Below are 17,274 nucleotides of genomic sequence, written 5' to 3' on the forward strand. Positions count from 1 at the left end.
CCTTCCACATTTTCTGTAATCTTTAACAGAGGCTCTTGGCTCAGTGCTCTACACACAGTGGATTCTCAATTTATGATATTCTTGCATTGGTTTATTAATGCCTAGAAGAAGAAACAATTATTATGCTTATTGACTCACATCTGAAACCAAATCTAGAGGAAGTAGGTTTTTCAATGATGCAGAGTGAATTCAAAAAAATTTTAGAAGTCTGTATTGTGGAAAGAAATAGAAATGAAATGAAAGTCAGTTAGGGCAGCAGTGGAATGACACTTGGGGAGGGAAGAGAAACAGGGACATATGAAGCGCCTGCTGTGTTAGGGATGGGAGGGGGGAACAGTCTCTGCCGACCAGAGAACCTTGCAAACTACTCGGGAGACACAGTATGGACACACTTTGTCAAATAATAAAACAGGTTAACAAGATGAGATGGAACTGTCCCAGGCAGTATAGCCTTATGGCTTAGCTAGAAACATGGAAAGAGTTCAGAGGAGAGAGGACATATTTTCCTTTGTGAGCAGTCAGCATAGGCTTCATGAGGATTATGGGACTGGACCTGGTCCTAAATGATGGGGAACGTATTGACAGGTAGAGAGAAGGGAACGTGAGGTTTGGTATACAGATGCATGTGAGTGGGAAGCCACAGGGCATGTTTGCCAAACAATGAGTCAACCAGTTTATCTCTGGTTAAGAGTTCATGTGGGAGAGTAATGGCAAACAAAGGAGAAAGAACAGAAGATAGGACACAAATGAATACCAAAAAGATCCAAAGACTGAAGTCTTATTTAGGAATAAAGCAATGTTTTTTAGTAAGGGGGGTAGCAAGTGTGGAGGACTACTGCCCTTTACTCAGATGTTTTACAGTACAGTTTCCAGTTCCCAACTCTCCTAGTGGGAGAGAAGTCCTGCGATAATCGCAAAGATTAGGATTATGCCAATCAAAGTGTGAAACACGAGGACAAATTCAATGGTGTGTGCAAATACTTTTTTAAATGGTGGATGAAACAGCAGGCCCTTGGGATCTAAGTTAGAATGTTGGGAATATTTAAACATTTGACAAAGGATGAAATGATGTACCATTACTGAAGGTTTTACAAATATTAGTCTCAAATATCTGGCAAGGTTTGGGGTTCTGCCCCACCCCCAAGATTACAGATGTAATTCCAGTCACCTCTTGGGAGAGTTCCAGGCTATGTCAGGCAGTTATTTATATGTGCTTTAGACTATAAAGAAGCAGATGGGCCCTGATTGGTTTGGCTCAGTGGGTAGAGCGTCAGCCTGTGGACTGAAGGGTCCCAGGTTTGATTCTGGTCAAGAGCATGTACCTTGATTGTGGTCACATCCCCAGTAGGGTGTGTGCAGGAAGCAGCTGATCAATGTTTCTAACTCTCTATCCCTCTCCCTTCCTCTCTGTAAAAAATCAATAAAATATATATATTTTTTAAGGAGCAGATGGAAGGAAAGTTTTTCTCTTTAAGACAAAAACAAACAAAAAACCCTTGAGGGTATTTGAAGTCTCAGGGTCAGAAGCTAGTGTCAAGGAAGAGTTGGAAGACAGGAAAAGGCACAGGATAGAGGGGGAAATGAAGCAGTCTGCCTTGGGGAGGTGTAGGTTTCTCTTTGTCTTTGGTGCAAGATGAATTAAGGAGAGAAAGGGTGAGGCCTGTTTTGAGGTGGAGGGGAGGCAAGTTAAAAGAGAAAGGCAGAAAGAGGAAGATGACACAAGTGTTAATTGCTTTGTGGTGTGTGCTAATGACTTACATATATGATCTCCTTAGTCTTCAGATTATCCTCTACAATATGCCTTATCAGTCCCATTTCAAAGATAAGTAAACTGAGGCTCAGCAAGGTTATTCGCTCAAGGTCACACAGCTAGGTCTAGAACTTCTGTGCATTCATTAGCATGATATCTGCTACAAAAGGGCTCCCTAAGTGTTAAATGGAGGAACCAATGACTTCTTTTCCATGATAAAAGTGGCACTATAGTGAGGGGGTGGGAGAGTTGGATTAGGAGCTGAAAAAAATGGAATACTGTATTTGGACAGGCTTGAATGGAGTCTGGGAAGCCTTTGAATGAAGGTCAGTTAAAGTGATACTGAGCACTTCAGGAGGCCCATTGGATTGCAGTTAGAAGCTTCTACGTCAAGGAGAGACTAGGTTCTCCCTAATCTGAGATAAGGCAATGCAACCTGTTAAGGCAGGGGCTCTCAAATCCCATGTGGAGCAGGCTGTGCTAGAAGCCCCAGCTAACAATGGATGACATAAAGTAGCATTGGGTCAGTGTGGGCCTGTGATTGGCACAGGTTGTGTTTAATATCCTGGGTACACATACAGAGGAAAAAAAAAACAACAGCTGGGATTCCATAGCAGCAGCCCCTATGAAATTTACTGAGGAAGATTTACCTTGCTGCTCAGTCCTGCCTCCTCACTTCCCCACCATTGGGCATCCTTACCAGAAATTTCCCTTTACCTGAGTTCTTTTCCCTGCCAGTTCTTGAATTAAGAGTTTGTTTTCTCATCACTCTCACAATGGACTTCCTTATCATTTCCTGGCCCTGCACTGGTCCTAATCCTCTGTAAAGACTTCTAGCAACTCTTTTAATTAATTAACTAATTAATTAATATTTTTAAATTTTATTTTTTGTTGTTGAAAGTATTACAGATGTCTCCTTTTTTTTTTGTTTTTTGCTTTTTTTCCCATTGACCACCTCCTCCCTGCACCCACCTCTCCCAAGCCTTCACCACACTATTTGTGCTTAGCGACTCTTTTACATATTATATCCTAGGGGCTCAGGCCTCCAGCTTTAAATTCTAGTGAAGTTTTCAACTTCTGTTTGGTTATTAATTCATGCTGAAGCAACGTAATGAAAGTAGTGAAACAACCCTCAAAAGATGCTTTTGACTTCAAAGATCTTAAAACCGTTCAGAATTTGTTCCCAATGAAATAAGGTATCTCAGCTAGAGAAGGTAACACACACACACACACACACACACACACACACCACAGTAACTAAAAAGTCTGTAGTTTCTTATCAATTTTGAAGGCTTTGAGCATAATTGAATTAAAAGATATAAACAGATGGTTTTGTTGGGACCTAATCTGTACCTGAGGCATATGGATTGATGATGGAGATTTAGTTAATTTACTGTCTTGCATCAATAAAATAAATAGGGCCATTAAAAACATACATTTTTATATACATCTTTATCACCATTATTCTGAATAGATTATGTGCCAAAAATGTGCTATGAATTTTCTAAACGTGACAAACCTGGAAGTATGTTACAAATAGTCATAGTATTATTACCATACGTTTTGGTATGTAGTTTCTGGGAGTAGTTTCTTGTTTGACACAGGCTGGTTGTGGTTTGAGGTTAGTGGTTTTTGATTTAGAAATTCCCATCCACCACTTGACAGAGCATTGCAACTGACAAGAACAAAATTAGTTTGCAAAATGGAAAATGAACTCTCACAGCTGTCTGTAGGAGACCTGGTCTCCATTTCTCCAGCGGATGTTGGGGAGGAGGTGGAGGCCTGGACATGAAGTCACTTGGTTGAGTGAATTTCTCTCCTTAGGGAGACCATTCCAGGGGTCATGCTTCAGAAAATCCTCCTCCCTCATGGAGTTTTGTTTTTGGATCATGGATCCGGTTTTCAGTCTATTCATTGCAGACCCTATTATTAATATCTGTAAATTTATGAGCATTTTACCCCCAGAATATTCCAAGTTAGTTTTAAACAATTCCAAGTGCCTTAGAGCACTCTTCAATAGCAGCCATGTTTCACATCCCAGTGTGTGGCCCCTTGACTCATGCTAATCATCCCCCACTGCACAGTACCCCAGGATTTTTTTTAAAAAAAATATATATTTTTATTGATTTCAGAGAGGAAGGGAGAGGGAGAGGGAGACAGAAACATCAGTGATAAGAGAGAATCATTGATCAGCTGCCTACTGCATGCTCCACATTGGGGATTGAGCTTGCAACCATGGCATGTGCCCTGACCAGGAATCGAACCGTGACCTCCTGGTTCATAGGTTGACACTTAACCACTGAGGGTACCCCAGGACTTTTGACTCCCTTCAGCTGAGTCCTAGACATCCTCTATGTATACAATTCACACTGCACTTGGGGAGAAAATATGAAGTAAATTAAGATCTACCTTGGAGAAAGGAGAGGATAAGATGTCCAAATGGAAAGTGGAATTCCAAGTCATCATTCACAATTTATGAATATGGATAAGTGGTTTTACTTATTAATAGTGGCCCTGCGCATGAATCTGTGCACTAGTAGCTCACTGCTGCTTGCCTCAGCTGGCCGCCCTGTCCACCACTGCTTGTAGCTCTCTGCCCCATGTAGCTCGCTGCCCTGCCCTCCTGTAGCTCTCTGCCACTCGTAGCTCGCTGCCCCGCCCTCCTGCTGATCAGTCCTTACGCGTCATGGTGTAACGACCATTTGCATATTACCTCTTTATTATATAGGATTACAGCATCCCTAGAGTTCTTTTACTTTCTAACAAATGCTGCCAGCACCATGAGATGAATGTTTACAGTATATATTTTTGTGTGTAGGGCTGATTTTTATTAGCATGAGACATCTTGGTAGATTATTCAGGCTGTTGTTTTGTTTTTGTTCTTTTTCCCTCACTTTCTTCATTCTTTTAATATATTTTAGCTTGGTAGTATCTTTTCAAAAGAGTAGGTAGGTGAAATAAAGGAAGTAAATGGAAAGGCCAGGAAGGTGATAGGAAGTTTTAAATTGGCTAAATAACTACCCTTGACTTATTTAAATCAGTCCTTTCCACTAGGAAATCACCTGGGAACTTCTAAAATTACCAATACCCAGACACCAGTGCAGACCAGTTAAATAAAAATCTCTGGGAACAAAACCCAGGTAACAGACCTTATGTTAGAGACTCCACTGAACTTAATGTTAGAGACTTCTTTGAGCTTCAGTTTCCTCATTAGTAAAATCCTATATAATAAAGAGGTGATATGCAAATTGACCATCACTCCAACATACAAGATGGCCACCCCCATGTGGACACAATATGCCAGCAGGGGAGGGCAGTTGGGGGTGACCAGGCCTGCAGGGGAGGGCAGTTAGGGGCAACCAGGCCTACAGGGGAGGGCATTTAGGGGCAACCAGGCCAACAAGGGAGGACAATTTGGGGTGACCAGGCCTGCAGGGGAAGGCAATTGTGGGGGACAAGGCCTGCATAGGAGGGCAGTTGGGAATGACCAGGCCTATAGAGGAGGGCAGTTGGGGTAACCAGGCCTGCAGGGGAGGGCAGTTAGGGGCAACCAGGCCAGCAAGGGAGGACAGTTGGGGGTGACCAGGCCTGTAGGGGAGGGCAATTGGGGGGGACAAAGCCTGCAGGGGAGGACAGTTAGGGGTGACCAGGCCTTCAGAAGAGGGCAGTTGGGGGTGACGGACCGGCAGGGGAGGGCAGTTAGGGGCTACCAGGCTGGCAGGAGAGGGAAGTTAGGGACAATCGGGCCAGCAAGGGAGCAGTTAGACGTCAATCAGGCTGGCAGGGGCGTGGTTAGGGGTGATCAGGCTGGCAGGCAGAAGCAGTTAAGGGCAATCAGGTAGGAAGGCTGGTGAGCAGTTGGGAGCCAGCAGTCCTGGATTGTGAGAGGGATGTCCCAGATTGGAGAGGGTGCAGGCTGGGCTGAGGGATACACCCTCCATGCATGAATTTTGTGCACCGGTCCTCTAGTTAGTAAAATAATGGAGGTAAAATATAGTTCATAGAATTAACACATTGAGATGGACCTTCATCCTAGAGCACTGGTTCTCAACCTGTGGGTCGCGACACTTTCACAGGGGTTGCCTAAGACCATCGGAAAACACATATATAATTACATATTGTTTTTGTGATTAATCACTATGCTTTAATTATGTTCAATTTGTAACAATGAAATTTGGGGTCACCACAACATGAGGAGCTGTATTAAAGGGTCGCGGCACTAGGAAGGTTGAGAACCACTGTAGAGTATCAGAAAATAGCATGGGATAAGATAGGAATTATACAAAGGGTATGTTTTCAGTTGTCAGTCTTCTAGATAGTTCCTTAAATGTTATCCTTGCTTTTAGTAAATGTTTTGAGGGAATCTAACAGGGAAAACTGAAATGACAGCAGAAGTCCAAGTTCCAGAGGGAGCTGTGGATCCTGATTGTCAGCAAAGTGGGACCATGTGTAAAAGTGTGTACAAAACAGGTTTAGAAGGTAGAAGTTCCTGCTAAGACATGTATATACTGCCTAGGAATAAGAATGAGCAACTTAGTTTTCCAAGGATAATAGCCAGAATCTTTTTTTTTTTCTTTACCACACTGTTGGGATTTATTGATGTAGGGTCATATGGTTTGGAATCAAGGTAAGGAATTATGTGTTTTTAAGAGCATTACAGCCCCCTCAAATAAAGGGACAACTTTGCTCACAGTCACCAAGTTATCTTATAGTATACTAGAGGCCCGATGCACGAAATTTGTGTACTGGGGGGCAGCCCAGCCTACACCCTCTCCAATCTGGGACTCCTCAGGGGATGTCCACAGGGATTGGGACTAAACCAGCAGTCAGACATCCCTCTCACAATCTGGGACTGCTGGCTCCCAACTGCTCACCTGCCTGCCTTCCCCTAACCGCTTCTGCCTGCCAGCCTGATCATCCCCTAACCACCCCCAAACCACTCCCCTGCTCGCCTAACTGCTCCCCTGCCAGCCTGATTGCCCCTAATTGCCCTCCCCTGCCGGCCTGATCTCACCCCTAAATGCCCTCCCCTGCTCGCCTGGTTGCTCCCAACTGCCCTCCCTGCCAGCCTGATCTCATCCCCAACTGTCCTCCCCTGCTGGCCTGATTGTCCCTAACAGCCTCTGCCTCAGCCCCCACCAAGATGGTTTTGTCCGGGAGGAAGTCGGACATCCAGAAGATGGCCGGTCGACCCGATCTAATTAGCATATTACCCTTTTATTAGTATAGATAGATTATATAGGATAGGATTGCTTAAATGGGAGAGGAAAGCCTTTTTCAGCAGGAGGAGATGCTCTTGGCAGACAAAAACACATAATCCCTAAATCTGGACTGATAGCCAGCCATATGCACTATACTGCCAGCCATATGCACTATACTGCCAAAGTGGTCCCAGATTAGGTTCTGATTGGTCAGTTTTGATGCCAGTCAGCGTCAAAAGCTCCGTCAGCATCTCCGGGCCTATCTCTGGGCCTGATCAAAGAGTCGGGCTGATTAGCAGCCCCCTTGGAGGTCTGGAGAGAAACGGAGGTGTGGCTGCTGGGGAAGCCCAGAGAGAAAGAGAGAGGCAACAGCTGATCAACAGCTGTCACAGAGGCTGCGGATCAGACCCTGCCTCTCTGTCTGCAGGCTTCTCTCCGGGCCTGATCCGCAGCCCCCTTGGCAGTCGGTGCTGGGTCACTGTGCCAGTACCGGCTGCAGTCAGTGCTGGGTCACCACAGCAACCCAGCACTGACTTGCGGTGTTTGGTCGAGCCTTAGGTCCTTATGGACCCTGGCTCTTTATATATATAGACTAGAGACCCGGTGCAAGAAATTCATGCACTTGGGGGGGTTGCGGGCTTCAGCCTGGCCTGTGCCATCTCACAGTCTAGGAGCCCTCAGGGGATGTCCAACTGATGGCTTAGGCCCGCTCCCAGTGGGAAGCGGGGCTAAGCCATCAGTCAGACATCTTTAGCACTGCTGCAGAGGTGGGAGAGGCTCCCGCCTCCACCGCTGGTCTCGCCAGCCATGAGCCCAGCTTCTGGCTGAGTGGCACTCCCCCTGTGGGAGCACACTGACCACCAAGGGGAAGCTCCTGCATTGAGCATCTGTTCCCTGGTGGTCAGTGCGCATCATAGTGACCGGTCGTTCACCATTTGGCCAATTTGCATATTAACCTTTTATTATATACTAGAGGTCTGGTGCATGAAATTTGTGCATGGGGGGGTGTCCCTCAGCCCAGCCTGTACCGTCTCCAATCCGGGAACCCTCAGGGAACATCCCTCTCGCAATCTGGGACTGCTGGCTCCTAACTGCTCTTCTGCTTGATCACCCCTAACCACCTCTGCCTGCTGGCCTGATCACCCCAAACTGCCTCTGCCTCAGCCCCTGCCACCGTGGCTTTGTCTTGAAGATGTCCAGTCTAATTAGCATATTACCCTTTTATTACTATAGAGGAATATTCACATCCTGCTGGATCTGGTTCCAGAGGACATTTCTTTACCAGATTCCTCCAGGATGGAGCTCTGGCTCCTCCTCCAGGAAGCCTTCCATGGCACCCTCAGCACAGACTGGTGGGGATAGCCCTTCCCCCATTGCCCTGTGACTATCTGGTTGTATCAGACAGAGTTCCTGGAGGGCAGGCCTGATAGGCAGTGATCCTCTGATGATAATATGCTTAAAAATCTAAAATCAATCTATGAATCTCTTTCCTCCATGGGTTCTTTATAAGCCTGCAAAGGCCACATTTCAAATTCAGCTTTTCGGTTTATTCCAGGGGTCCTCAAACTTTTTAAACAGGGGACCAGTCCACTGTCCCTCAGACCGTTGGAGGGCCAGACTATAGTTTAAAAAAAAACTATGAACAAATTCCTAGGCACACTGCACATATCTTCTTTTGAAGTAAAAAAACAAAACGGGAACAAATACAATATTTGTATTTGCATGTGGCCCACGGGCCGTAGTTTGAGGACCCCTGGTTTATTCTCTGGTTAAAGTGTTAGTCTTTCTAGGGCAATTGGACAACTTGTGGACCATGGGTTTTTAAATAGCATGTATATAAATCAGAACCAACTGTTACCATTGAGAGAGCCTGTCTGTGCCTCTTCCACCCTGTACATCTAAGCATGGCACCTAGGTAAGTTACTTTGAATAGGTTGCTAACTTGTATGAACAAACATAATGATGACTATGTACATAGGAAGTATTTTGTAATATTCACAGTGCTTTCATATACAACAAAGGGAGGGTAGATGTAGTGTGGTGCATAGGAGTTTAAAGCAAATGGGCTTGGAGTGTGGGTACCTGGCTGCAAATATTAACTCAATTACAAACTTAGCTACTTTGGACAAGTCTCCTACCATAACCTCAATCTTCACATCTGTAAAGTAGGTACAATAATACCCATCCTGCCTATCTTGTAGGCTTAATAAAAGGTTTACATGGGATGCTTCCTAACTCTTCCCACTTCATGGAAAAGGATAAATTTCATTTAGGGCCCTGGAGCAAATGAAAAGTTTATGAGGCTGGAGGTGACCACTCTGGACTCTGGTTGCCTGCCTAACTATTCCAAGGGCTGAGGGAATGAATATCTTTACTTAATGGTATACCAATGCAGAAGCTCTGCAATATAAAAATATTTAAAACAAACCTTAGCTGTATATCTATACATGCTCATATTCACATACATTCTCCTATCATCCTATCTAATAAAAGATAAACATGGTAATTAGCCGTACATCTGCTACCCTTCCCATTGGCTAATCAGGGCAATATGCAAATTAACTGCCAGCCAAGATGGCGGCCGGCAGCCATGCACTGAAGCGAACAGGGAGGCTTGCTTGCTCCAGTGACTACGAACTCCAACGTTCCCCGCCTGACTTGCCGGCCTCTCAGCTGCAACTCTAAGCAACTATGTTGCAGATATAGAAGCTAAACAAAACCCCAGAAATCTGCTTTCAGTCAGCCAGCCTTCAGCCAGCCAGACTGCAACATTGTATCAAATACAGAAGGTAAACAAAGGCCAGAAACCTGCTTTCAGCAGCCGAGGCCTCAGAGCTAAAGCTGGCCCAGAATTAAAAGGAAAAAAGAAAAAAAGGAGCTGTTGGGAGCTTCAGTCACCCACCAGCCTGAAAACGGCCCTCAGCCCCTCAGCCAGACTGGCCAGGCACCCCAGTGGGGACCCCCCACCCTGATCCAGGACACCCTTCAGGGCAAACCAGCCAGCCCCCACCCATGCACCAGGCCTCTATTCTATATAATAAAAGGGTAATATGCCTCCCAGCACCGGCACCGGGATCAGCGGAGCCGCGAGGCTCCTGGCACCGGGATCAGCGTGACAGGGGCAGCGTCCAAACCCCCTGGTCCCCCTGCGGCTCTGTGTGTGACAGGGGGCGGGGCCACAACCTCCCTATCTGCCCTGCTCTGTTCGTGACAGGGGAAGGCGCCCCAACCCCCTGATCAGCCCTGCTCTGTGCCTGATAGGGGGGAGCTCCCCAACCCCCTGATCGGCCCTCCTCTGTGTGTGACAGGGTGCAGCACCCTAACCCCCTGATCGGCCCTGCTCTGTGCATGACAGCGGGCAACTCCCCAACCCCCTGATCGGCCCTGCTCTGTGCATGACAGCGGGCAACGCCACAACTTCCCTATTGACCCTGCCTTGAGTGTGAAAGGGGGCGGTGCCCCAACTCCCCTATCGGCCCTACTCTGTGAGTGACAGGGGGGAGCTCCTCAACCCCCTGATCAGCCCCGCTCTGTGCGTGACAGGGGGGAGCTCCTCAACCCCCTGATCGGCCCTGCTCTGTGCATGACAGGGGGGAGCTCCTCAACCCCCTGATCGGCCCTGCTCTGTGCATGACAGGGTACAGAGCCCCAACCCCCCTGATGGGCCCTGCTCTGTGCATGACAGCGGGCAACTCCCCAACCCCCTGATCGGCCCTGCTCTGTGTGTGACAGGGGGTGGCGCCACAACTTCCCTATTGACCCTGCCTTGAGTGTGAAAGGGGGCGGTGCCCCAACCCCCCAATCGGCTGTACCCTGAGCGTGACTAGGGGTGGTATCGCAACCTCCCGATCCGCCCTGCTCTGTGCATGACAGGGGGCAGCGCCCCAACTCCCCAATCGGCCCAGCTCTGAGCCCGACCAGGGGCTGCACCTAGGGATTGGGCCTCCCCTCTGCCACCCGGGAGCAGGCTTAAGCCAGCAGGTCATTATCTCCTGAGGGGTCCCAGACTGCAAGAGGGCACAGGATGGGCTGAGGGACCCCCTCTCCCCCCTGAGTGCACAAATATTTTTGCACCGGGCCTCTAGTATACTTATAACCTTCCAATGGGGTGTGAGGAATCAGGTTCAGATGTGTAAAGTTCCGGAACTTAGTCCAAAGGCTATCGAGTGTCAGGCTAGGAACAAGATCTCAATGTCATGTCATCTCAGATGTAATCAGTCTCAACCCTATGCTTTCAATAATACTTTATCATAAAAAATTAGTTACTTTGGAAAATATTACTTAACTAATTACCAAGGTGATAATTCAGAGAAGTAGAATATTTTGTTGCCTTTGACTTATAGCCAAATCATTCAAAGCTATAGGGAAGATAGCAAAATTTATATCGAAAGCTAACAATTTTATAATTGTCCCTGTATAGACAAGTTGTCCATGTCCATATCTACATCCAATTCTATATGTCTTCTATTCTGACAGTAAGAACTATTCAACCTTATTATGGACTTCCATATGTCAGTTAGGATCTATATCTAGGTTATACAGTCATTGGGAAGAACATAATCACTTAATGTATGTAAGGTACTTAAAATAATTCTGGGCAGACTCTAAGTTAGGCACATGATAAGTATTAATTATAATTATTCAAAACAAAGCTCTTCAGTCACTCATGGGGTCAAACACTAATGACTCTGCACTGAAAAATTCCTTCATAGCTAAAGAAATATCATTAGACCCTGGTACTCATATAATGGCAGCAGCATCTGGGGGCTTTTAGAAATTCAGAGCCTCACATCTACTATGACAGAATCTGCATTTTAATGAGATCCCCAGGTAAATTGTGAGCAGAGGCAAGTTTGAGAAATGCTTGGAGGACTCCAAGGTGTATGCAGAAACCATTTGGTCACTTGTATTTTTGGCAGAAATGATACAAAAGTAACACTAACTCAGAAAATCTGCTCCATTTTATTGATGTATTCAGACCTAATCTGGGCCACAGAATGTAGATTGTGGGGTGGGGGGTAGTGATCACGTGACCCTCCCCAGTAGAAGGCAGTCTCATCTGAATCAGAGAAAATGCTTTGTGTAAGGGACCATGAGCGTGCGTATTAGTGTGGGTATGTCATGGTCCTCATGGAACAAGTGTGCAATCCTGCAACTACTATGGCATATTTTAGGGGAAGTAACAAACACATTTTAATAAGAAGGTGACATTATTAGGAAATCTGCAATTGTAAATATATGGAAAAGAGGAAGTCACTTACATTTACCCAGGGATGCTCAAGGACCTGCATGGCTGAAAATCGCTGATCAACATTGACCAACAGCATCATGGTGATAAGCTCCTGTAAAAAGGAACATTCAATTCTATTTGTCTAACTTTTAAGGTCAAAGATAACAGCCATAAGTCTTTTTTCCCCTTTATCCCACTGGGTGTTTTCAAATGCAGAAGTTCTATTTTATTTGGAAAAGCTCTAAATCTTAAATATATGGTGTCCCAAAAAATGTATACACACACTTTGAATAATTATAAAGTCAGTGTTTATTAAAATACATTTCATTTTCAAAATTAAGCTGTCATCTGTTAAAGTGTGTATACATCTTTTTGGGACACACTGTACTAATATATCAACTCAACTTATCTGCAATTACTTAATATCTTTAGAAGTTAAAGGAAAGGTGAATATTTGGAATTATAAAAACATAGCTTATAGTGGATGGAAAAAATAAAGTGAAATTAATATTAAAATAAATTTAATGAAAGTATTTTTAGTAGAAAAAACAAATACACACATTAAAGAATTAAAATTCATTTATTTTTCTAGGATTTTTCTCTTTAAAAATAATTTTCTAAATTAATTTAATATAAAAATCAAATTTTAAAAACACTAACTAAATTTTCTTTTGGCAGCTGAATGTAAAAATGTGTTTTTTTCCCTCAACTTCAGAATGGCATATTTAAGTGTGAAAGAAAGTTATAAGAAAAGACATACAGAATTGCCAACAGCTAGTTGTTAAAACAAAAACTATATTTAGTAGCCAAAGAATTCTAAGAAAAATTGCTTCAAAAATTTCCAGATCAATCAACACAAATAAGATAGAACTATTAAGCAGTAAATGATTTATTGGTTCCGAAATAAATAAAACTTTCCCTTAAGTTCAAATTTATCTGGACCAGAAAAGCACAGCTTGGGTTATAATGATGAGTCTGTCATACATTTGTCAACTTTGAATTAGAAGTTCCCATGTAATAACATGGTTATATATATATATATTTCCTTATTGCTTACATTCATAGGCTCTGATTACCATTCCATGATGGGGATAATTCATTATCATTATTATTTTTTTAAATCCTCACCCAAGGATATTTTTTCCATTGATTTTTTTTTTTTTGAGAGAGAATGGAGGGGAGGGGAATGGAGGGAGAGAGAAAGAAACATTAATGTGAGAGAGACACATCAATTGGTTGCCTCCCCTTTGCACTCCAACCGGGCCTGCAACTAAGGTACATGCCCTTAACCACTGGTAATCAAATCTGAGACCTTTGGTCTTTGGGCCTATGCTCTAATCACTGAGTCAAACTGGCCAGGGCGGGGATAATTAATCTTGCCAAAGATCTACCTTCACTTCCTAACTGGGGCCAAGACTTATTAAAGCAACTATTGTCTGTGATGCTCTTTGCCAGGTGCCATGGGGGTGTAAGAAATAGTCCTATCTGTCAGTGACTTCCAGCTCTTATGTTTATGGAGTGATGGCACGTTATGGAAAGAGTTGGACAGATTTCTAAAAAGCCTGTTCACAGGTGAAATCATCTCCATGCCCACCTCAGCAGATTTTTCCCACATCTTTTCACTTTTCCTCTGGCACCTTTCTCAATTCCCCTAATTTCTTTAGGTCTAGAGGTAGATTCTTACACAGTTGGATAATATGAGAAACTTGGGCCCAATATACATAATTTTTTCTATGGAAAGTGGCTAGGCCTAAGGAATAACATTTTAAATTGAATTCATACTCAGAACACAGCAAAAGAAAAGTTATATAGATTGAATAATCAAAAGATAATTACTTTTTAAGATCAATTTTTCAAAAATTTAAGCCAGTGCCTAGAGATATAAGTTTAAGAGATCAACTAAAATATTTTGTTGTGTTTTTTATCTCAAGGTCTACTAATGCCTCGGCGTAAGATTTTTAGTTTTCTTAGAGGTTGATCTTTTAGTTTTAATTGAAGAAAACCATATTCCTTGTTCCCCACTTCCTCTAAATCCTGGTTGTCTTTCAAGATCCAAGTTAAATTGTAGCATCCTCATGATGTATTTCTTTATCATTTCAACCCATGTTGAGCTTCCTCTACTTTGATTAACTGTTTCATTCATTCACTCATTCATTTATGTATATTGAGTACCAGTTATGTACTGGTGACTAGGCACTAATGATAGAGTAATGAACAAAATAAAAACATCCTTGTCTTCATGGAATTTGCATTCTAGTGGGAAAATAAATTATACAAATAAAACATATGCACCTATCTATATCTATGTAGAAAGGTAGTTAGATGGTATACAAGATAGACATAAGGGTATAGGTGCTATGAAGACAAATAAAGCAGACAAGGAAAATAAGATGAGTCAGGTAGGGTTTTAGAACTGCACCTCAAAACAGGGTGCTTCTGGAAAAGATTCTCTGAGAAGATAAAATTAAGTCAAGACCTAAAAGAGTTGAAACAATAAGCTGCACAGAAATCTAAGGTGGGCTGAAGCCTGGTGTGGGTAGGGCATGGCAAGAGCCTATAGCAGGGTAAAGGGAATGATAACAGGGAGAGATGAAGCCAGGGAAACAGAGGCACTTGAGAAGTTGAGATGGTTATAAACAGATGAGTTGATGACTTTGAATCTTAGAAAAACTAGCAATTACAAATAAAATGTGTTCAGAAATCATATTTACAATATCATTCAGTCTCTTTGGACATAATGAATCAGAATCAACAATTCCATTAAGACACACAGGCTATAAGGAAGAGGAAAGCACTAGAAACCTACCTTCGCAGAATCAGAAACATTATCCCAGTATGGAGAAGGAAAGTCCACTTGTCCCATCAAAATCTGGTCAAAAAGCACCTCCTGGTCATCACCACTTCTATTTAGATGAACGACAACAGTGAGAGAAAAACAGGACTAAAATGTCAACTCAGGATATTCTTAAGCATTGGAGCCCTTCCTTTCCCCTTAAATGTGTAAAATGAGTTTTAAGCAATTCAAAATGTTAATATGGAACAGTTTTGGTAAATTGCAATAAAATGAGTTTCTAAATTATATGAAGAAGATATATAGAAGGCATGTAAATTAGCATGCACACCCTGAAAAAAATAATAGACATTATAAGTCAAATTCTTATTATTGTCTTTTTGTGCTGCAGGCTGATCAGATCTTTCTGAGAATAGAGAAATGCTTTGTTGGTGCTAATAAAAGATTGCTGCCCATACCCACGAAACGGAGGGAAGCCACACAGCAGGATATACGTGATTACACCAGCTGCCCAGATGTCTACCTTGAGGCCATATCTGAAAAAGTAAGTGACATCAGAATTACAAAGTCAGACCAGGACAAATTGTGGGGCATGGCAAAATAGGTGATTCTCCTATTCTAAACCAAAAAAACTGAACCAGACAAAACAAACCCAACAACAAACACTAAATTAAAACCCACCAAGTAAACAGAATTCAAGAAAAGAATAATAAAAAAAGAGATTATCTAAGGCACATGAATAAAAATCAAAGTAATGCATGGCTAGGTTCCTATCCAGATATCAGTAAGTGAAGGGTTTCAGCAAAAGGGTTTATTATAGTCATATCAATTTTACTTTTATGTTCAAGCACAGGTAATTTATTTGGGAGGTGATCCCAGGAAACACCAGCTAAGGAGTGGGGAAATGAGACAGAGAAGGGAAGGGAAGTTATCAAATCAGTTACTAATGAGGGCAACTGGGGCTGAATCTCCCTAGGAGCTCTGAGAGACTGTGGAAGAACAGGAACCTCAGAGTTTTCCCACAGTAGGGTGAGGAGGCTGGGTATCTATATACTCATTCCCAGCAGTAATTGGTATCGCTGCTGGGGAGGATATTAATTCCTTGTCACTGTAGCCTTTTTCCTACTCATTCAGGGAAAGCTCAGCAGCCCAAGGGAGCCCCTAAAAAAAGAGTTGCAGGTGCTGTCAGGTAGAAATTATGAAATAGGTGGTCTTAAGGGTATACAGGTAGAGCACTGACAGCATCTACTACTTTAATCATCTTCCAAGTCCTATTTCAAACAATATGCTAATACTCATCAAGATATATATTTGGATAGAGACACTTCATAGAGACCTGTATAAATAAAACTCATGGATGATAACCAAGCCTCTTCCTAAAAATTAGATTTCATCTTTCCCCTAACAAAATGTTTAGTGGAATTGCTCACATGGAGCAAAACAAATTGGCTTGAGTTACTTGCCAGTCTAAAGCAACCCTTTTGGGACATCTGTGTTTTGTTTTGTTTTGTTTTGCCATCACCATTTATCCCCTCTACATTCTCTTCCACCTCTACTGCTCTCTCCCCCAGCAATCACCACACTGTTGAGTTCTCTCTATGTCTCTCTTTTTCTTTTTTGCTCAATTCTTCCACCCTACCCCTACCACCAACACCATCCACCACCAGAGCTGTCTGCCTGGTCTCTATCTATGAGTCTGTTTCTATTTTGCTTGGTAGTTCAGTTTGTCATTAAATTCCACATATGAATGAAATCTTATGATACTTGTCTTTCTCTGACTGACTTATTTCACTCAACTTGATGCTCCCCAGATCTATCCATGCTGTTGCAAAAAGTAAAATTTTCTTCCTTTTTATGGCAGAGTAGTATTCCATTGTGTAAATGTACCACAGCTTTTTTATCCACTCATCTACTAGTATTAAAGGACACTTAGGCTGCTTCCAAATCTTGGCTATCCTATCTAATAAAAGAGAAACATGGTAATTAGCATACGACCGCTACCCTTCCCATTGGCTAATCAGGGCGATATGCAAATTAACTGCCAGCCAAGATGGCGGCCGGCAGCCAGGCAGCTGGAAGCGAACATGAGGCTTGCTTGCTTCAGTGAAGGAGGACTCCAACATTCCCCGCCTGCTGCTGCCGGCCTCTGAGCTGGCAGTTTGAAACATTGTAACAAATATAGAAGCTAAACAAAACCCCAGAAACCAGGTTTCAGCCGGCCGGGATCTCAGAACTGGAGATGATACAGTGTTTCGATTATAGAACTGAAACAAACCAGATACCTGATTTCAGCAGCAGAGGC

The 17,274-nt window shown here is 43.3% G+C and overlaps 1 protein-coding gene across 2 annotated transcripts in view; it reads right to left on the bottom strand.

Moving 5' to 3' along the window:
- The window catches only part of LOC102440557 (serine/threonine-protein kinase DCLK1), a 518,233-nt gene that overhangs the window by 23,530 nt on the left and 477,429 nt on the right, over positions 1–17,274 (bottom strand). For both annotated transcript variants that reach the window (XM_006083625.3, XM_006083624.3), the window contains 3 exons: positions 15,431–15,508; positions 14,988–15,084; positions 12,213–12,293 (listed from right to left, as the gene is read on the bottom strand). In XM_006083625.3, coding sequence (XP_006083687.1) covers positions 12,213–12,293; positions 14,988–15,084; positions 15,431–15,508 — 256 coding nt within the window. The remainder of the gene's footprint in view (positions 1–12,212; positions 12,294–14,987; positions 15,085–15,430; positions 15,509–17,274) is intronic.

Source organism: Myotis lucifugus, unplaced genomic scaffold, assembly GCF_000147115.1.
Source record: "Myotis lucifugus unplaced genomic scaffold, Myoluc2.0 scaffold_7, whole genome shotgun sequence".
NCBI lineage: Eukaryota > Metazoa > Chordata > Mammalia > Chiroptera > Vespertilionidae > Myotis > Myotis lucifugus.